At 48.2% G+C, this 22267-nt stretch overlaps 3 protein-coding genes across 3 annotated transcripts in view; 2 read left to right on the forward strand and 1 right to left on the reverse strand.

Moving 5' to 3' along the window:
* Positions 1-2108, forward strand: part of LOC135815053 (uncharacterized) — a 39365-nt gene extending 37257 nt beyond the window's left edge. The window contains exon 14 of the mRNA XM_065328287.1: positions 1126-2108. Within this exon, the coding sequence (XP_065184359.1) occupies positions 1126-1160 (35 nt within the window). The 3' untranslated portion in view covers positions 1161-2108. The remainder of the gene's footprint in view (positions 1-1125) is intronic.
* Positions 2109-7271: 5163 nt separating this feature from the next.
* LOC135816871 (uncharacterized protein K02A2.6-like) lies at positions 7272-10427 on the reverse strand. The gene has a single exon (XM_065329998.1). It carries the CDS (start codon positions 10425-10427, stop codon positions 7272-7274), a length of 3156 nt encoding a protein of 1051 aa, XP_065186070.1.
* A 4718-nt stretch (positions 10428-15145) lies between these two features.
* LOC135816949 (basic-leucine zipper transcription factor A-like) overlaps positions 15146-22267 on the forward strand; it is a 28047-nt gene continuing 20925 nt past the window's right edge. The window contains exons 1-6 of the mRNA XM_065330081.1: positions 15146-15170; positions 15412-15503; positions 15700-15861; positions 18273-18950; positions 21327-21417; positions 21600-21664. Of these exons, the coding sequence (XP_065186153.1) occupies positions 15146-15170; positions 15412-15503; positions 15700-15861; positions 18273-18950; positions 21327-21417; positions 21600-21664 (1113 nt within the window). The remainder of the gene's footprint in view (positions 15171-15411; positions 15504-15699; positions 15862-18272; positions 18951-21326; positions 21418-21599; positions 21665-22267) is intronic.

Below are 22267 nucleotides of genomic sequence, written 5' to 3' on the forward strand. Positions count from 1 at the left end.
GCGCGCACCAACAAAAACTGGCAGCTGTGCGCATATCTGCAAGTGCAACAAGAAAGGACGGAGGAGACAGCAAGCGTTCCAAGTGAAGAGTTTACCTTCGTGTTGACTCAAGCTAAGGACTCATGCAAGTCAGGGATCATACCAGTCACCTCTCATCATGGTCATGACTAAAGGATTCATTTGTGGCCAGGAAACTCCCTAATCGCAGCGTGAAAGCTGCGAGGCCAAACAGAAAAGAGTGTGCCGAGTCGCGATCAGGAAACGCTGAGTTCTACTGACAACATTGGTTAGCTAGGCGCGGCGAATTCTTGTAGATGCCAGGACTCAAGTTCACCAGTACCTCACGGACATATCTTAGTCGACACCCACCAGCAGATTGAGAAAAATGACCAAGATGGCTTGGAGAAAGGACGTCTTCTCCGCGTGTTTATCCCGGCGACATCAAACAACAAGATTCCCTTCGGCACTGGCCCTTCGCTGTACAGAGTAGACCAGGGAGTCGTAAAATACCGGTATTTTACGACTAGACTGTACATCGCTGTACATCGATGAGCATGAACTCGGGTGCGTAGCCGCTATGACTGCACAAACTCTGGCCTTGGCGGCATCGCCATGTTTTCAAAATGGTGGTCGACGCTGTTTGAATTTTGTATGGTCGTGGTGAGCCCCGACATTGTATTTTCCTACTGTGCACCAATGGTGTAGAATAAAGCAACATGGAATGAACAAAACAGCAAAGGACAAATGCTGCACCACTACAACTTGTAATAGGTGTATCTATACTGAGACCGTACATACTCACTATTCGTATTTCCCGCTCCTTCACCATTGTAATGGGAGCTACTCACGTATAAAAGAGCGCATGCTCCAGTGGTTCTCTAGTGGTTGGTGTTCTGTTCTCCTTCTTACTCTGGGCGACCATGGTCTACTCTCTTGTATAAATACTTCGTCCATATAATTATTCTACAAAACCCTTGTGTTCTGGAAGTGTGAGGGGACTTCGTTTAGCCGGGAACACTGGTGGCAGCGGTAGGATTCGAGCCCACGCCTCCGGAGAGACTGGAGCTCATCTCATTGTTCTCTCTCTTTCTCTCTCTCTCTCTCTCACTCTCTCTCTCTCTCCAGGTGAAAACGAAGACCCGTTGGCTGAGTTTTTGTAGCAGTGTAAGGAAGAGAAGGCCAAGACCCAGGGAATTAGCTCTGCCTCAGGCGGGGTTGATCAGGGAATTAGCTCTGCCTCTGGCGGGGTTGATCAGGGAAATAGCTCTGCCTCTGGCGGTCCTAATCATGTCGAGGACGACCACGACAATGAAAGTTCCGGCGGTGCAAAGGGAGCGGGACTATAAATATTCAAATAGAAATGACATTAGGTAAAATGTACGTGAGATGACAGTGTGCCTGCTGCCGTATCGTGAATCGGTCTCACCGATAGGCTGCTGTGCCTCAGACTGAGTAAGAATATCTGGGCTGCTGGCTGCAGATGCGCGGACATGATGTGAATGTCGATGGTATGAACAAGATGAGCTCGTTGAACTGTCGACCATCTTGCCTTCTACATGTATTTTGTCCAGTGTTTTGCCCCATGTTTTGTCTGTGTTTTGTGCCATGTTTAGTCCAGTGTTTGGTGCAGTGCGTGTGTGCTCCAGCAATGCTTGTTCTCCAAGCTGGTATATTCCTATTGCTGCTGCTGCTATCAATACTATGACATTGTGTCATGTCAATAAAAACAATAAAAACAAAAATATATAAAAATGGACTCGGGTGGACCTTCTTGTTGCTTGTAGTTCCTTGGTCCTTTTTTCTTTTCTATACAACGATGTAAAAAAATCAGTTGCCACGGTTACTATGATTGTGACTCGTTTGTACGTTTGACTTAATTAAGCAGTGTGAACCGCCAGATCGCAGTATACCTCAAGATCCTCAAACCTTTCCAGGCAAATGTGTTCCTGTTTGTATTATTTTTACTTTTTCACCTTTTCATGTCACTTCTCCCCTCTCACATAGCAGCCACCTTTACTTCCTTTCCCCAGTAAACTCCCTTTGATAGGCATCCATTTGCCTCTGGAGAATCCTTGCAAAATATAATACATGCATGAAAAATAATTATATCAAAAATATGCACCTCTGCCTTCGCCGTAGCCATTAGCTTAGGCCATTGACTCCTTCGAGGTGCACTTACCCGGATGCGTGCTCCCCCTGTGAACTTAATTTGTGCTCCTGCCCGCCACATCTGATCATTTTTGTGCGCAGCTAAAGCTAGCGCAAGGGTTGGCTGACTTCTGTGGTCAGTCTCTGGTGGGAGGACATGACCCATCTCAGAGATGCAGTAGTAGTCTAGATGAAATGTCTCCTCAGGATTGCTTTCCAGCATGAAACTAGTAAGTAGAGACGTTTTAAATTCACTTCTTTTCCAACGGATGAAGTTTTCGTTTGTACAAAGCTCTGCACGCCGTCTATTGATAGGAACTGTGACCCGTAGCTAAGGTTCTTCTGTAGTCTAGATGAACATATTCATGAGAGGCGTTGAGGGAGAAGGACACAGAGGTATAGGAGATGGGGAAGAATACGGGGTGGGGTGGGGTGGGGGAGAGTACGGGGGCCCGGGGACGATGGAGGATGTGGAGCGTGCGGGGGAGGGGAGGGGACGACGACGAGTAGGGAGTCACAAACCGCATACATGTACAATTGTACGTCGACACACAACTCTGCTCGCAAACAACTAGCATTGTGATAATCACACGACGCTGCCTCTTACAAACTCGCTTATTCATTAATTCACTCACAAGTAGAGCCTAGAGGGGAGAAGGAGGCTGATCATGCAGCAGATCCATATGCCTGTGTCCCACACACCTGTTGCACAACCACAATACAGACTGCATCTGTTTCCCGGTACCCATACATACAATAAAAGTTTGAAAAAAATAATTATCACGTCAATATACATTGTGGTCATAATGTGTTCGCATTTTTGGCAAGTTTCAGCAACAGCCCAAAGGTCTGCTCTGTGAGCAATGTAAGAAATTTGTTATCGCATGGTTGCTGCGGGCCTCATGGAATATTATCACTCTTTTAGTATTGACTCCCATTGACTAATACCTAAGCAGTCACACTTCTTCATATTTCACTCCTCATGCTAGGGCTGTATGGACTGTTTGTATTTGACTCCTTTTTAGGGATCAAAAGACATGTTTTGCGTTGTCTTGACAACAATCTAGTAGTGACTTTGTTAAAAAAAAGTAAAGTTCTCACTTCCGCGTTACCACCGGCTATGCAATTCAATTGTATTGAGAAACACAACCAGCTTAGGAAGTTGTGCATGTGCCAGGCCACCACTATGCCTGTGATACCTGGGTGGCAGATGCAGCTCCTAACGGCGAGGCTGAGATGGTAAGTCTCACAATGGTTGAACCAAAATGTCCGACAAGGGGGCGAACCTCGCTGTCTTCGTACTTTTAAAATAAGAAATAGAACCTCGTAGAATACAACGGCTTCACCTCTATCTTTTACCCGGATTTTTTTCCTATGTTGACCTCGTACTCAGTAGGGTCCGGCGGATTCTGCCGGCAGAAAAATTGCCAGAATTCGGTACTTTTTCTGGTAAGTTTCATGCATGTTTGGTATGTGGATAAAAATAATGGAGCAGAATTCGAGGAATTGCCTGCCATAAGGTTTGTATGGTTCTGCCAATTTCCCTGCTTTTCGAGCAGAATCCGCCGGTCCCTAGTCCTCAGTCAATAACTCGCGACCATGCGATAACATTAGAATTATCATGTTCGTACCTCTTATGGTAGTGATCATGCAGCTTTGTGTTGAGCTGTCCCTGTCTTTACCGACCAGTTTTATGTGGTTTGGGTTTTGTCAAGCGCTGTCTGACATAGGTGACATGCATCTATTCTTGAGTCTTGGGCATCGCACTTCATTTGATCCACCCATGATTATTCCTTCCATGGAGATAGACCACCGGAACTACAAATTACACACGGAAGGTTGGGTGTGGTCCTCGAAAGAGTGCTCAATGCACCGGGGTGCAGAGCTTCATACAAAAGGAATAGAATACGAAGCTTGTGTTGGCTGTGACTCCGAGTTTCACGCCTATGGCGATCATCAGACAGCAATGATTACAAAAACTCAATGAATGTTCTTGATATAGTGTGGTAAGGTGCCATTATAATAATAATTATTATTATTACTCAATCTGCGGACAGCATGCTGTTTCGTTCTTTTTGAACTCATCAGCGCAGCACAGAGAAAATGAGGCCGAACCTGATAGCAATGGAAATAAAAATTTCCAATCAGGCCCGAACGTACCTTGCCAGAGTGCTCAAACTGACAAGTCAGTGAGCTCTGCATAACGCAAACAGCAAAGGCACTACCCCACGCAAGAGTGCTCAACTGCTACAAGAGCAGGAGCGAAATACTCAATCTGCGGACAGCATGCTGTTTCGTTATTATTATTATTATTATTATTAGACACAATCTCATAGCATGTGACAAGCATAGCTAATGCAGGGACAGAATCCCCTGAGACAAGGGCGTTCAGCCAGCCACGGCAATAGTAAGCTAAGAAAGCAAAGCAAATATGAATTAAAGCAGAACATGAATGGAAAATAACAAAGAAAAACGATTAACGCAAGTGAGCACTATCAAAATTCGTGCATCACCCAGGTTTTCGAGAATGTTCTTCGATGATAATTATTGCGTCTAGTTCAGTTGTGATAGTAGATCTTTAAACTGACCAATAGAAGAACAAGTTTTCAGACCGTATGGTAATGATAACCAATGAGAGTAGCCGTAAAACAAAGGGGACTTTAGATACTGGGCTGACTTAACAAGAGGCAGGATGAGCGCGTTACGGGTTGAGCTTGTCGTAGGCCTTGACGGATTATGCTAGCATAATTTTTCGCATAATTTCTACCAAAATCGAATAATCGCATAATTCGAGGCAAATTGCATATGAATCGCATAAATTGGAATAATCCGCCTGTTCGCATCAAATTCCATACAATTGTACAAGTTCTACAAGTACAAGTACAAGTAGATGCACCAGGAAGTCGTAGGTTTACGACTCCCTTGATAACATGTCCAGTCCACTACAATCAGTGACGGTCGTAGCTAGGTCGGACGATGCGGTGACCCCGTTGAACTTTTGCTACTACAGTACAACGCCCTCTACAAAACAATTCCCCTGGTATTTTGAACAGAACCATCATATACATCAGCAGCATATGTGAGCATAATGCGGCATAATATGATAACTTTTAGCATAAAAATAGCATAATTCTGCAATTTTTTCAGCAATGCGAAAAGCATAATTTCACGAAAATATTAGCATAATCCGTCAAGGCCTAGCTTGTCGAAAACCAATTGTACTTCATCATGTGTGAAGGGGTTTTTAATATGAAGAAATATTTTATGAACCAGTGTACAGAGATGGTGCTTATGACGAACGGAGAGAGGAGAAGTGTGTGCAAGTCGATAAAGGGCATCCGAAGGAAAACATCGATCCTTGTTGTAAAGAATTTTAAGTATAAATCTATGGTGGACTTCTAATTGGTTCAGAGTTGTGTCAGAAAGGCCACACCAAGTGGTATCGCAATAGTCGAATATAGGGAGAATATAGCACTGATAAAATAATAGTTTACACTGGAGGGGCAAATGAGTGCAATGTGGTTGTAGTACCCCTAATACTGAACTGGTTCGCTTGCATACACAGTTGACATGTGCAGCCCAAGAGAGTTTGCAGTCAAACATCACACCTAGATGTTCGTGCTGAGTAACAACACGGATAGGCATAGTCGAGTCAGGGAAGTATAATGGTTGATCAGGAGGGGATGAAGAAATATACATGGCTTCTGTCTTGTCTAAATTGGGCTAGAGTTTCCACGTTTGCATCCACATGACAGTGCTGTTGATGCGATGCTGCATGGTAAGGAGTAATTGTGCAGGGGAGGAATCAGAACAGATAAGGCCAGTGTCATCCGCATACAAACTAACATCGGGGACAACTGAAGGTAGGTCATTAACGTAAAGCAAGAATAACAAAGGACCCAGAATGGAACCTTGGGGCACTCCAGACGTTACAGGGAGGGGATCAGACAAGAAATAGGACAAGCGAACAGCCTGAGAACGAGCAGACAGATACGAGTATATCCAACGCAAGGCAGCATCCTCCACCCGGAAGGTGACCTCCAACTTGGCAAGTAAGCCACGATGCCAAACGGTGTCGAATGCCTTAGCCAAGTCGAAAAACACCATTCCCAATTGCTCCCCACAGTTCCTCTTTGTTGCTATGTCTTGGACAAGTCGAGTCACCTGGTATTGAGTTGAGTCACCACGGCAGAATCCCGACTGAGCTGGTGAGAGAGCCGGAGCGATGTGTAGGTAGAGGGAATCGAATACAATACGCTCACAAAGTTTGGAAACTGTGCGCAGCAGAGAGATGGGGCGGTAGTTTGCCGGGCAAGCACGGGAGCCTTTATTCTTGTAAAGCGGTGTCACGATGGCGGATTTCCAATCCTGTGGGAATGTACCAGTTCGAAATGACATATTAAAAATAATGGCGAGAGGATAGGCTATTGAGAATAATAATGGACTCAGATGGAGAGCCAAGGTTTAATTTATAAAAAGAGAAAGGACCAAGGAACTACAACTTACGCTATTTTGTCCACTAACACCACCAGTTACTAACTTGTGACAATCAGCTCATGTGATAACATTGCACGACACTGACCGACGGTACTGACGTTCTACAACTAACTGACTAACAGCTCTAGCACATCTTGGATGTGTTGCGTTACTGCAACAGCACTAAGGGTAAATGCCCATGCACACTCTCTCAGTCCAACACAACCATCACACTCCGGTAGGAATTACAAACTATACTTGATGAAGACAGAAGGAGAAGTCGAGAACATAGGGAACAGAGTAGGCATGTAAACAGCACAGGCACGCAACAGTTACTGCTGGTGCATGCGAGGTGCATGTGCGTACGCCAAGGTGTGAAATAGGAAGCGGGGTCAAAATAATTACAATATGGATGCACTATGCCAAATATATAGGCACAGGCAGGTGACTGTACATCTCCCCCCGAAAAAATGCGAACGGAGGGACACGAGAAAGTGTGGAGCAAAGGAGAGAGGAAAAGGAACGATAGCAGTTCTGGAGCGGGTACCAACGTGAGCATTACTCAGAATGATAGAGAAAAAAACAAACATGAAAAGAACACAGTCATAGTTCAACTGGAACACATGGAGTAAACAGTGTTACTGTGTTCAGGTATTGGCAGCATAGCGTTGCGGCGCATGGCGAACACGGCTGGATGGTGGTCTGCGACCGGGTGGCAGAGGCTTAGCAACTCGAGGAGACTGCGGCACAGGCAGAAGAGGCGGCAGAGTAGAGTTCGCTGGTGGTTGCAGGGCAACATGCACAGGAGCAGGAACACCATACTCAACCTCATACATGGGCTCAATGGAGGAGGGTGAGCGGGAGGGATCAGGGCGTTTGGCTGACGTGGATGGCAACGCACGCACGTGGCGACGATTTCGGTGGACAGATGACCCAGGAGTGAGGTTGATCGTGTAGGAACGTTCGGACAGGCGGTTCTGGACGTGTCCAGTTTTGTCCATATCGGAGACATACACAGGAGCACCAGGGGCGAGAACAGGCAGCAGTCGAGCACGGTGGCGTTCATTGTAGCGATCAGCCTGCCGAGACCTGGAAGATGCTTCCTTGTCGGCAAGGGCGGTCAAATCGGGCCAGGCTGGAGCAGGGAGGGGTCCTGGTAGCCTGGAGCGGATTTGGCGGCCAAACAACAGCTGTGACGGTGAATAACCGTTGGCCAATGGCGTAGACCGGTAGGCCAAGAGAGTGGAAGGCAAGTAATCGTTCTTGAGGATGAGCAGCTTGGCTGTCTGAACGGCACGTTCTGCAGCGCCGTTGCTTTGGGCGAAGCGAGGACTTGATGTGCGATGGGCAAACCCAAGCTCGGCAGCAAATGCACGGAAGCTGGCACTAGCAAATTGTGGACCGTTGTCCGAGACTAGCGTGTGTGGAATACCATGGGTAGAAAACACGGAGTGGAGAGAGGCGATCACAGCGGCAGACGTAGTAGTGGTAAGTTGTTTGACTTCGATGTAGCGCGAGAAATAGTCGACAACAACTAGGTAAGTGGATCCTTTGGCTGCACACAGATCACACGCGATCTTTGACCATGGAAGAGGTGGGAACTCGGACGAGATGAGCGGCTCGGCTGGGTTAGGACGGGCCTTGGCACAGGTGGCACAAGACATCACATACGACTCAATGTCCGTAGACATACCAGGCCACCACATCACAGCACGCGCATGAGCACGACACTTACCAACGCCTTGGTGACCCTCGTGAGCACTGGCAAGGGCGGCGTTGCGCTGGGATGCAGGGATGATGACACGTTGGCCACGGAATATGAGACCATCAGCAGTTGAGAGCTCATCGCGAACAGCAAAGTACGGGCGGAGGCTAGCGGGGACCGAGGTGGGCTTGGCTGGCCACCCCTTGAGGATGAGGGCACGGAGGCGACACATGTCGGCATCAACGTTGGTCGCGTTCCGAAAGTCGACCAAGAGCGGGTCGGTGGAGCAATGCGATGTGACGGCAGACACATGCAGCTGTACTTCATCAGCAAGATCACTAGTAGGCGAGGACTCTTGCGGAGCACGGGATAGGGTGTCAGCAATGACGAGTGATTTGCCAGGCACGTGGATAGCGGTTGGGTTGCACCTCATCAGCCGCATCAGGAGTCTCTGGCATCGCAATGGAGAGCGGGCGAGATCGGCGGAGTTGATGAGAGGCATGAGAGGCTTGTGGTCAGTCTCGACTGTGAACTGAGGACCGCCGTAGATGTAGTGATGGAAATGCTCGCATGCCCAAACGATGGCGAGACACTCTTTCTCAATCTGGGCATAGCGCTGCTCAGTAGGAGATAGAGAGCGGGACGCATAGGCAACAGGGCGCCAGCGGGAGCCATCAGGCTGCAGGAGGACAGCACCCAGTCTGTAGCTACTGGCATCAGCACTAATACGGACGGGCTGGTCGGGCGAGAACAGTGCCAAGCAGGGAGCAGTAGTAGCGAGTTCCTTGAGGCGACAGAAGGCAGTTTCTTGCTGGGTGTCCCACTGCCAGGCGGTGTCGGCCTTCACGAGAGCACGGAGCGGGGCACTGACATTGGCCATACCTGGCACAAACTTCGACAGGAACGTGAACATGCCCAGAGCACGGCGTAACTCAGGCACGTTGGTCGGTGACTTCAGAGCTTGGACGGCAGACACCTTGGCTGGGTCTGGGCGGACACCGTCAGCACCGATGAGGTGACCCAGGAACGTCAGAGACTTCATACGGAGGCGACTCTTGGCGGGGTTGAGGAGTACGCCTGAAGAAGCGAGAGCTGCGTGGACAGCAATGAGGGCAGCATCGTGCTCAGCTAGAGTGGCACCGAACACGAGGATGTCATCCATGAAAACGACCACGTTGGGAATGTGCCCAACGATTTCCAGTAGGCGACGCTGGAAAACCTCTGGCGCACTGGTGATACCAAAGGGTAGACGGTTGAAGTGAAACCGGCCAAACGGTGTCATGAAGGTAGTGAGTGACGCACTGTCGTCAGCAAGTGGCACTAGCCAGAACCCAGACGCCGTGTCAAGCGACGAGAAGACCTTGGCGCCGGACAGCTTACCCAGTGTGTCTTCGATGGTCGGCAGAGTGAAGTGTGAACGCTTCACGGACTGGTTCAGGCGTTTGAGATCCACGCAGATGCGGACGGAGCCATTCTTCTTGAGCATGGGCACCATGGGCGCGCACCAGTCGGTCGGATCCGTGACTGGAGAGATGACTCCCATCTGGACCATCCGGTCAAGTTCGGCCTTGACCTTGGCTTGCAGGTGGATGGGAACTCGTCGTGCGGTCTGGCAGTGATATGGTTGGGCATTGTCTTGCAGCTCGATGGTAGCTGCAGGACCGGACATGCGACCAATGACCGGGGGAGCGGACGGAGGGCTTGCGGATGCCTCGGATACATCGCAAGACAGGAGGTGCAGGTCCTGGCACACACTGCGGCTCAGGAGGTTGCTGGGGCCATCGACCACAATAACACGGAACGTGACGTTGCGGTCCTTCCAGGAGCTGGCAGCAACAAATGCGCCGTGTATGGGTAGAGGTTGGCCGTCAGGTCCAGTGACCTTAGTGGAGATTGGCGTGAGCTTAGGTTGAGGACTGAGGCTATTGTAGGAAGGCAGTGACAGGAGTGCGCAGTCTGCGCCAGAGTCCAGCTTGAATAATACCGACTGGCCATTGATGGGGAGCTCAACAAGCCAGGGCTCAGTTGAGTCAGGAATGGATACTGAACTCAAAACACAGACACTGGGTTCCTGTGACTCGGATGAAGCACTACCCATAAAACAACTTGCACTAGCACTAGCAGAATCACTCACCCGATGGTCAGACATCTCGCTCGCGCCCACTTGACGAGAGCTACGACACACTTTGGCAAAGTGACTACGACGCTGGCACTTACGGCACTCGACGGACCAAGCAGGACACTCGCGGCGCGAGTGACCACTGGATGAGCCACAGCCGGAGCAGGGAGCGCGCGGAGCAGAGGTTGCTGGAGGGCCACGTGTGAGTAGCTAGGCGCGGACTGGCGAGATGCAGCGGGAGCATTCTTCGGTCTGCCAGTTCCACGAGATTGTTTGTGATGTCCGCGAGCGACAGCGGCTGCGACGGAGGGCTGAGTGGCTGCGGAGCGCTGAGTGGCTGGCTGGATTTCGAGGGTCTCAGCTGCCTTGGCCTCCTTGAGTACATCGGCGAGGGTGAGGGAGCCTATGTCCTTTTTCTGCATTGCCTTACTCACTTCAGAATCAGCCATGTGGGCGACGAGGTGATCGCGGATCCGTTCTGACGGCTTGTCGAAACGGCATCTCGCCGCGACAGAGTGGAGTCGGCTTGAGAACGTGGCTACGGACTCACCGGGGAGCTGGCGGAGACGAGCGAACTGCGTCCGTTCGTGGATAACATTGTCCGCAGGTGCAAATATACTTGTCGAAAGCATCGACCACTTTATCGAAGTCGTCCTTGTCGGAATCTTGGGCGAAGGACAACTCACGCTGGAAGATATCATCCGCAGTTGGCCCAGAGAGTAGATGAGAGTGGAGATTTGGACATCTGCGGATTCGGAAGAGAGTTTGGTAGCAATCTGGAAGCGTGTGAATCGGCTTTTCCAGCGGGGCTCAGGTGCGGAAAAGTCGAAGCTTTCAGGGGGCTGAAATTTCGCCATGGCGAGCGGGTCCGGTGGCGAGGGTTCGGGGTACCAGTTCTGACACCAAGTGTTGCGTTACTGCAACAGCACTAAGGGTAAATGCCCATGCACACTCTCTCAGTCCAACACAACCATCACACTCCAAAATACTTGATGAAGACAGAAGGAGAAGTCGAGAACACAGGGAACAGAGTAGGCATGTAAACAGCACAGGCCGGCACGCAACAGTTACCGCTGGTGCATGCGAGGTGCATGTGCGTAGACCCGGGTGCTCGAATGAGACACAGGGTACCAAAACAGAAACACCCTGAAATTGTACCTAAACTTGTTCCGATTTCGTTTAGTTTTCACAAATACCATCAACATACGGCCCGCTAACGGTATGCCAAATTTCAGCGCTGCCCGGTAAACGGTTTTTGAAATACTCGCGACCCACTTTTTGCTGGGTCCTTGATTCGAGGATATGGGTCTCCTGTACGGTGCTGCCAAAGACCTGCTGAATCTGCGGCTCCACTGACCATCTTGCTCTCAAAAATGAAGTAGTAAGTTGCTACTCCCTGCCCTCAACTGCCACACCAAGCGTAGACGATGGTAGACCCGTGTGCTTGAATCGGAGACGATCTGACGAGTTCGCTGTTTCTGATTCGAGCACCCAATTTTCAAATAAAAAATCCGAAGGAAATACGACAATTTTACTGCGTACTGTAGCTTGTGTTGTAGCGCACCCAGGTTCTGAATTCCTGCTGGGTGGGTCAAGCCAGACTCTCTTCCCTGTTCCATCGCCTCTCCAAAAGTATATTCTGACATTATTGAGATTTACAGATGAGAAATTCCACACCTGTCAAATCGTTTCTGATTCGAGCACCCGGGTCTACGCCAAGGTGTGAAATAGGAAGCGGGGTCAAATATTATTTGTGCACTATGCCAAATAATTATATAGGCACAGGTAGGTGACCATGGTGACTGTATAGGATGCGCACTCCAACAGCATTCCAACTTGGAATGTTATTTCTATAACTTATAAGGCCAAACTAAAGAAGGTGTGTGGTTCGACTAACATGGACATTTTTTTACGGGCGGGCGGGCGGATTTTTTTTTTTAATATATATTTTTAGTACATGTAAATACACTGTATACGCGTATCGAGTAGACTCTACTACCAGCACAAGGCAGCAGTCGTACCACTCACTGCACTGCACTGCAGTACAACTACAAGTCAAGTCCAAAAGGAGCCGCCTAGCGCCTGCGTCCGCAGACTCACGCCGCACAGCACGTAGACGTGGACGTGTTCAGTCCACGTACGTCAGTCACACGACAGCCCGCCGAAAAAAAGTTACGGTCGGGCTGAAATTGTACGGTCGGTCGGGTGAGTCGAACCACACACCTTCTTTAGTTTGGCCTAACTTTAATAGTTATAGAAATAACATAAGGAGGGGAAGGACTTAGGTAACATAAGGAGGGGAAGGACTTAGGTGAGCGCCACCAAGATAAGCACGAGCTGAAAGTCTCAGCTGTGAAGGACGTTGGCGGATATTCATGCATGTCGATGACGATACTGGCAAGACCATTGGACAATACGGTCCAACCACGATTCAGGAACGCAAAGCCACATTCCACACAACTTGTGTGGCTCAAAAGATGCGAAGATCAATAAAAGGGGAAGCTATGCGAACAAGATTCACGAAAAACCGAACGTCTCAGTAAAACAGCACTGTACTTCGACTATGACTTATTTAGATGGACAATAAGCAGCGGTAACAAGCAGCAGTTTCACACGACGATCGCTTCCAAGCTGGAAGGCTGTTGGAGTGCGCATCCAAGATGTGCTAGAGCTATTAGCCAGGTAGATGTAGAACGTCAGTACCGTCGGTCAGTGTCGTGCAATGTTATCGCATGAGCTGATTGTCACAAGTTAGTAACTGGTGGTGTTAGTGGACAGTATAGCGTAACTTGTAGTTCCTTTGTATTTCTCTTTGTATAAATAATAATAATGATCATAATAACCTACGTTGAGATAATAATTTTAATATAGCTATGAATAGGATGAAGGCCGCAGACATCACGCAACTACGTTACTTGTTTGACATGTATTACTGTGTATTTTATAACAAAAATATTATTGAAAACCCAGAATCGATTTTCTCGTTCCTATCATCAGTGGGAAAAATCGGAACTAAGGATACAACCAAAGAAACTGAAGTTAAGTACTGTAAATAGAAAGGTGTTAGAAATAACATCAAGATACAAGTGCAATAAAACCACTAGAGGAAACGCAAAAAAGGTAACAAGATTACATAACCAAGTGCCTTCAGTGCCTTCTCGCCCTCGTGACCAGGCGGTGTGTTGGAAGGGAAAAGTCAGGACCTGCGGCATCGGAAGTGACTTCAAGGCGACTGCCCAGTGGAAATGACGGGTCAAGAGCTGCGCCATTGGAGGTGCAAAAAGGCGCAAAAAGAGTTACAAATAATAATTCTACATAACTCCTATGGCCTGCCTGGCTTAGCCGACGGCCGGCAAGACAGTAAATCTACATACAGAACTGTGCCCACACCAGCCATATACATGTACACTGCGCTAGTATCACACTGCTAGCTCTAGAATAGCCTCCTGCCTACAACAACCACACACATAATCATTGCTCACCACCTCCTGCCCACACCAGCCACACATTCTGCGCTAACATAATCATTGCACTGCTAGGCTACAAGGCATAGGCCTGCGGAAGCGAAGGCTAGTTTGTGTGTTTCCGAACATTCAAGCGATGCCAACGCGAATCCCGCGAATTATTAGTGCATGCCCTCCAACTTCAACAGTTCAAGCCCTTTACTATGCAGACCACCAGGACTGACCAGGTGCATTGTACACAATTGTGTAGCCTGCATACTAGAACTGTGGTATAATCGTGTAGTTATGCTCCTACCTCCGAAAGGATGCCAAATTATGCTCCAACCACCAAATAATTATGCCAATAATTATGCCGGCGTAATCCGCCGGTGCCTACTGCTAGCCCCTGCTTTCAACAACCACACACTCTGCACACAGCCTCCTGCCTAAGTAAGATAACACCGCTAGCCCCCACATTCTCACAGCTTTTTCATACCTTCTCCTGGCATACCGGTATATTATGCTGGCATGGTCGGCACCCAACCTTTTGCCTGATGACTGCGAGAGCATGAAACTTCAAGTCGCAGCAAACTAGCCTTGAATGATTGTCCTTGTTCTTCTGTACAGGACTGACTGTCTGGAGTCGTGTACTGAGTCTGTGTTGAGTAGGTTCTCGCGTTTTCTGCTTCGTGGAAGCGCTATCTAGCTTCCTGGAAATGTGATGCCAGGCTTTGTGCAAAAGCAGGCCGCTACTGCACTACATGTAGGCACTAACTAGTCGTAGTAGTACTACTACTACTTTTAGTTTTACTAGTCCTTTCTACATGCTTCCATGACACCTGCCTGCTGGCCTCAGGCGCTTTGTCACGGTAACCAGGTAACGAACTTAGACTAGCAAGCACATAATTATGTAAGAGCGAGCACAAAGTCAGTCGTTGCTCTGCATTGGGCTGTGGCATAAACGAAAAATAATGAGAACCTGGCTCTCCGCCTCCCTTCCCCTTTTCGCATTTCCCTTGCCTATCCCTTGTTTTTGCTGTTGTCGTCGTACCTATATTCCAAAGTCGCATCAGTAACAGGCGTCTATGTTTCCTGAGATTTATACTGCTAGCAGCATTATGATGAGGAAAAAGGAATGGAACGATTGTTGACTAGCAGAGGATGCTATGGTGATACATTTACGGAAATTACGTCAAAGTACTGTAAGTCTGGCCTTACACTTTGAGCAAACCAGAGTACGTGGAAGGCATAGCGATGGGTGATCCTGAAAGCCACAGAAGTAAGTCAGCTGCTACTGCCGTACTGGATGCAGGCTAGTCGAAGTGATGAACGAAAAATGAATAAACATTATCTCTCTGCAGCACATGCCACTGTAAATCAGATCTCTGTCTTTCGCTGCTCAGAAGTGCTAAAATTGGTGCAAAATGGAGAGTAAAAGAGAGGGCAGATACCACAGTCAGGGGGAGGAGGGGGTACTGCAGGCATTTCCTGTATCATTTTAGTCACCTTGTGATTGCCAGCTGGACATGAAATTTCTAGTTGTGATGATGTCGTGTCATCCTTCATTGCAAGGACCTATGTGATTTTTGTTATATCTGATAATAGTGATACGGTAAGTGTTGCCTAAATACCCGCTAGTTGGCACCGTTTTAATATGTGCTCCAATTCTCTATGTGCATGGTGAATTTGTTCTGAAAATATTCTTATCCTGTTATTAACCTCTCGCAAAAGATGTGCATGATGAATGCGCAACTTGCTTCATTTATTGTGTTGAATCCTGTTATTGGTGATCTCTCCGTTCCTTGTAGAGACCACCGGTGCGGTCTGGTGGTCTGCCAGCACGGTCGCAAGCATCACCTGAATCCCGGGAGCAACCCCAGGAGCAGCCACAGCTAGCACACCAGCAACACCATCAGCAGCAACAGCAGCAACAGCCTTCGTGGACAAGCATGAACCGCAGCAAAGCACTAGTGAGTTTTGTAGAAAGAACGACCCACGGGATGGGTGTGTGTGATCTCCGGTAGCCTAAGGGCCCGGTAACACATGCACTGGGGTTCGCTTCGGCATCAAGGTTTTGCGACAGCGAGCCTGGTGTCGCTCCAACGAAACCCCGTGTGCATGGTCACACATACAAACAGGGCAAACTCCTACTTTGGCGGAAAATGAGAGTAAAGTGGATTGTGGTGCATACGGCACGGAGAATAGACAAGGTCAATGACTATCTTGCACGCATTTTGTTGCATGGACATACGCATACAAATTTCTCGTATCAAGTCCATATACAGCAGACCGTGGTGTTTTCCGCTGAAGCGAAACCGCAGAAGCGACAGTCTCGCTTCGAAAATTTTGGAGGAAGCGGATTGGAGTTTCCGCTGAAGCGGAAGTTCCGCTTTTCGCTGTTACCATGGTATTTTTCGCTCCCGTGATGTCGCTTCAGCGGATCCGCTACTTTCGAGTGCATGTGTAACCGGGTCCTAATTGGTAGGGCACTGTTCTGGAAAGAGAGGGGTGCTGGGTTCGAATCCTGGTCGTGGATCCTTCTCTTGCAACAGTTTGAACAATCCAATGCTGGAGCAAGATTGTTTGTTATTATTATTATTATTATTAGACACAATCTCATAGCATGTGACAAGCATAGCTAATGCAGGGACAGAATCCCCTGAGACAAGAGCGTTGAGCCAGCCACGGCAATAGTAAGCTAGGAAAACAAAGCAAAATAATATGAATTAAAGCAGAAAATGAATGGAAAATTACAAAGAAAAACGATTAACGGAAGTGAGCACTATCAAAATTCGTGCATCACCCAGGTATTCGAGAATGTTCTTCGATGGTAATTATTGCGTCTAGTTCAGTTGTGATAGTAGATCTTTAAACTGACCAATAGAAGAACAAGTTTTCAGACCGTATGGTAATGATAACCAATGAGAGTAGCCGGAAAACAAAGGGGACTTTAGATACTGGGCTGACTTAACAAGAGGCAGGGTGAGCGCGTTACGGGTTGAGCTTGTCGAAAACCAATTGTACTTCATCATGTGTGAAGGGGTTTTATGAAGAAATATCTTATGAACCAGTGTACAGAGATGGTGCTTATGACGAACGGAGAGAGAAGTGTGTGCAAGTCGATAAAGGGCATCGGAAGGAAAACATCGATCCTTGTTGTAAAGAATTTTAAGTATAAATCTATGGTGGACTTCTAATTGGCTCAGAGTTGTGTCAGAAAGGCCACACCAAGCGGTATCGCAATAGTCGAATATAGGGAGAATATAGCACTGATAAAATAATAGTTTACACTGGATGGGCAAATGAGTGCAATGTGGTTGTAGTACCCCTAAGGCTGAACTGGTTCGCTTGCATACACAGTTGACATGTGCAGCCCAAGAGAGTTTGCAGTCAAACATCACACCTAGATGTTTGTGCTGAGTAACAACACGGATAGGCATAGTCGAGTCAGGGAAGAATAATGGTTGATCAGGAGGGGATGAAGAAATATACATGGCTTCTGTCTTGTCTAAATTGGGCTGGAGTTTCCACGTTTGCATCCACATGACAGTGCTGTTGATGCGATGCTGCATGGTAAGGAGTAATTGTGCAGGGGAGGAATCAGAACAGATGAGGCCAGTGTCATCCGCATACAATTGTTGAACTGACAAGGACTCGTCTAGACTGTAGCTTCAGGAATTTCCCGGAACGTGTATGACCCTTGAGTCTCTTTTGATATTAGGGTACCTGAACTCAAACACAATATTCACCAAATTTTCGGGCATGGCGGAATATCAGGGTGAACACAGTTTTTGACTTCAGTATAACTAGCCATGCTTCTACCAGAAATATTACTGTGGATGACCTTTCATTGCTTGATTTTTTAAAGTGAATACTATCAAGGTCGAAAGAGATTCAAGGGGTACACGTTCAGGGAAATTCCCTAAGCTACACTCTAGATGAGTCCTTGTCAGTTCAACAAACAACTTTGATCCAGCATTGGATTGTTCAAACTATTGCAAAAGAGGGATCCACAAACGGGATTCGAACCCAGCATCCCTGTCTCGACAGGACAGTGCCCTACCGAATAGGTGCTATGTGCATATGACCAGATCTTGCATTGATTCTGTCTCAGTTAGCGTTAGAGAACTTGGATGGATGTGCTGGTTGGATTGAGCAGAATCTGTAGATATCATTATTATCCAATGCAGACTTTAGCTAGGCATGTTGGCGTGTTTGAAATACTGGGCTACAGTAGCAGCACTCTTGTGCAAGTGAAAATCATTTCCCTTTTCGGGGTTTCTGAATCACTGTGCTCTTTTGCCGTGTCAGTGACGAGAGCTGGCAATGTATTCTGTAATTTTTTTGTGATATTCCTGATAATGTGCTCTCCTCGAAACAGACGCATGGATCCACTGCATTCTCGATGGCAATGATGCAGCAACAACAGCAGCAGCCGCAACAACAGCAGCAGCAGCCACAACAACAGCAGCAGCAACAACAGCAGCAGCAGGCGCAACAGCAGCAGCAGGCGCAACAACAGCAGCAGCAGGCGCGACTGCAGCAGCAGGCGCGACTGCAGCAGCAGGCGCGACTGCAGCAGCAGGCGCGACTGCAGCAGCAGGCGCGACTGCAGCAGCAGGCGCGACTGCAGCAGCAGGCGCGACTGCAGCAGCAGGCGCGACTGCAGCAGCAGGCGCGACTGCAGCAGCAGGCGCGACTGCAGCAGCAGGCGCGACTGCAGCAGCAGGCGCGACTGCAGCAGCAGGTGCAACTGCAGCAGCAGGCGCAACTGCAGCAGCAGGCGCAACTACAGCAGCAGCATCCAAAACAACATCAGCAGCCACAACATCAGAAGCTGCAGCACCCTCCCTTACCGCCACCAGGGATTGGCAGCAATCTATACCGGTCACAATATGGTAACACTTCAAGGGCATCCTACCCCAGTGGACCCAGTGGCGCAGAAGTATACGCTGATACGAGATCGCCGTACCATCGCCCTCGCCACACACCAGTGCAGCAAGGTCACACATCATACTCTGGATCTTCGGTGAAGGCAATGTCGGAACACCAGAGCAGTGTGAGTAAACAAACACACACACACACACACATGCACACACACACACACACACACACACAAATACACACACACACACACACACACACACACACACTCACACACACACACACACGCACACACACACACACACGCACACACACACACAAACACACACACACACACACACACACACACAAATACACACACACACACATACACACACACACACACACACAAAACACACACACACACAATACAGTATACAGCATGGCATATGACCCTTGAGTCTCTTTGTGACCTTAATTTACCTCAACTCAAACTAGTCGGGGAGCCGAAGTCTGTAGGATGATTTTTATTTTCGGGGTATGCCACTTCAGAAGGAGGACTTGAAACTTCGCACAGAGGTAGGTAAGGATCTCTAGAGGACGATTTCAGAACTTGGCCGTCCCGAAGCTGTGCACCAACGCCGGTGCGAGGAGGTTTGTTCACTCGTCAACACTATTCCGTTGACGTGATTTCACCATTTTTGCGCCGTTCAGCGCTTTAAAATGGGGGAAATCAGCAGGTTTCCCTGACGTAACCAGACGTTTTCATGCGAATGACTCAACTTTGCTAGATTTTCAAGAGAAACACAAAGAAACACGAAGCGAAGCGTTAAGCGTAAAGTCACTCCGTCGATGAATTTGTGTCGTTGTGAGTTGTGAAGCAATATAGCTGGTTCAAGTTCGTTGGAGGAGGACATGACTGGTTTTCCTGAAATTGTCGGGCACAGCGGCTAGATGACTTGCCATTTGACCCTGATGGTGACAGGCAGGTCCCGTAGAAACTGTCTGTCTCAATCGAGGTGACTCCGGATTGTTTTTACCAATAGTGTTTTGTAGATTGATCATCACTACAAACGATTTCATGCTAGTCAATGAGCGGATGGACAGCGTGTGTTAAAGGTGGTAAGGTATATACCATGGCAGCTGCCTTGAACGGAATCTTTGATTATAGTACCAGTGAACGTAGAAATGCAGGACTTATTTTGAATAACGTCTCTTTGAATCATTGTTATGTAGAAGTTAGTTCCGTATGCTGCACAATGACATGCTTACGTGGAAGCATTGACATTGTAGAAGATGTTATATTTCTCGCGCAACAAATTTTTTTCTCTTGCGAATATGGCATCTGATGTTTGCTCTTTTTGTTGCTGTTCTGTTTGCCTGACTTCTTCCGTCAGTTTTTTGTGTCTCACCAGTGTCCCCACCCTCCCACCCTTCATGTCTGCCCATCTTCATCCCTTTCTTTCTTGGCTGTAGATATGTTGTGCCTGTTTTTATGCTGCCATGTTGCCACTTGTGGTTATACACCCGGTTTTTCCCTCATTCATGCGTCCGTCGGCGTGAGAGGTTTTTCCCGGCTGGCTCGGTCCAGAGAAATTAATCTGACGGTCCCAAGTGGTGTTTGTCCTGGCCTATTTATGTTATTAGAATGTACTCATTCTTTCCTCCTGGGGTCTGTCCCCCCTGTTGTTGCTCCTAGTTTTCTTCTGCATTCCGGTTCATATCTGGCTGCGGCCTACTACCCTCACTCTGTGTGCTCCTGCCTCTGTTGTCTGGGTCCATCTCGTTATGTCGGTGTACGTGGAGCGAGAACATGGGATGATTATTTCCCTACTTCATTCAGCTTCCCACGGAAGCGGAAAGGTGGTTCTTGACCAGGAAATTGTACGACCCCTTGTTCTTGACCTGCCCTGTACGCAAACCCGTCGATTTTTTTCATTGTGATATTCCTGATGATGTGCTCTACTTGAAGCAGACACGTGGATCCACTGCATCCCGGATACCAGTGGTGCCTCAACAACAGCAGCAGCCCCAACAAGAGCAACAGCCGCAACAACCTCCACCACCGCCGGCAACGCCTGGCAGCAGTCTATACAAGTCCCAGTATCGTAACACGTCAACGGCACCCTCCCACAGTGGACCGAGTGGCGCAGCAGTATACGTTGATACGAAATCGACTTACCATCGCCCTGGCAACAGACCGGTGCAGCAAGGTCACACATCTTACACCGGATCTTCGGTGAAGGCACACACACTGTCGGCACACCAGAGCAGTGTGCGTAAACAGACACAGACGGACTCACAAACACACACGCACGCACGCGCACGCGGGCACACACACACATAGACCAGGCACGTGCGCCGGTGCCTTTCAAGGGGGGTTCGGTTCAAAAAATGAAGCAAAATCCTGCATTTTGAGCGAAAAAGGGGGGATTCCGGGCACCCAGTAACCCATACGGGGCACGCGCCTGTAGACATAACATGCATCTCCCAGGTGGTATTCCCTGGTTACTCATCATCTTTTCTTCCCTTTTTTTATTTCTTTGATTTTGACTGCTGGTCTTCTGTACAGACCTTTGGTGATGACATGCTACCGGGAATGGGTGCCACTGGCACTCTCTACTCCGACGACACAGCACAGTCTTATCCGGGCAGCACAGGAAGTAAGGTAGTTTGATGTATGCTACTGTTTTCCGGGGTTGTGGTGGGATGTAATTTTGACACGGCGAATCCGGACATAGGAATGCTGCTGGCATGCTGGTGTGCACAAGCTGACTGTCTGGAAATTGTGAAATTACATTACCAAGTGCAAGTACTGGTGGTGCTTCTCTTGTGTTTACCGCAGCGGCTCAGATAGGAGCAGCTGATCTATCGGCAACAGCAGATACAGGGCTGCCATCGCAAGCATCGGTGAGTGAATTAGAGTCGATGTGCGACCGTGAAACGAACGTCTGAAATGTGTACCTTGGGATACCTCACCTAAAACACTTAAAATGCGGTCTCTTTGCTGCATACGCAAACTAACAGTTATTCACCAAATTTTCGGGCATGGCTGATCTTCAGGGTGAAAACGGTTTTGACTTTAATAGTATTACTAGCGATGCTACTCGGGAGAATGAAGTTGAAGACACCACTGCAGCTGTACCTATGGTTGATAAATATGGTGATAAAGACACACCTGGCAATATGGTGATAAAGACACACCTAGCAATTTGGTGATAAAGACACACCTGGCAATATGGCGGTAAAGACACACCTGGCAATATGGTGATAAAGACACACACCTGGCAATATGGTGATAAAGACACACCTGGCAATATTGTGATAAAGACCCACCTAGCAATATGGTGATAAAGACACACCTGGCAATATGGTGATAAAGACACACCTAGCAATATGGTGATAAAGACACACCTGGCAATATGGTGATAAAAACACACCTGGCAATATGGTGATAAAGACACACCTAGCAATATGGTGGTAAAGACACACCTAGCAATATGGTGATAAAGA

The sequence above is a fragment of the Sycon ciliatum genome, chromosome 1, assembly GCF_964019385.1.
Source record: "Sycon ciliatum chromosome 1, ocSycCili1.1, whole genome shotgun sequence".
In the NCBI taxonomy this organism is placed as follows: domain Eukaryota; kingdom Metazoa; phylum Porifera; class Calcarea; order Leucosolenida; family Sycettidae; genus Sycon; species Sycon ciliatum.

Excerpts from the sequence above, each read along its gene's own strand:
- LOC135816871 (XM_065329998.1), bottom strand. The coding sequence starts at position 10,427 with ATGGGTAGTGCTTCATCCGAGTCACAGGAACCCAGTGTCTGTGTTTTG.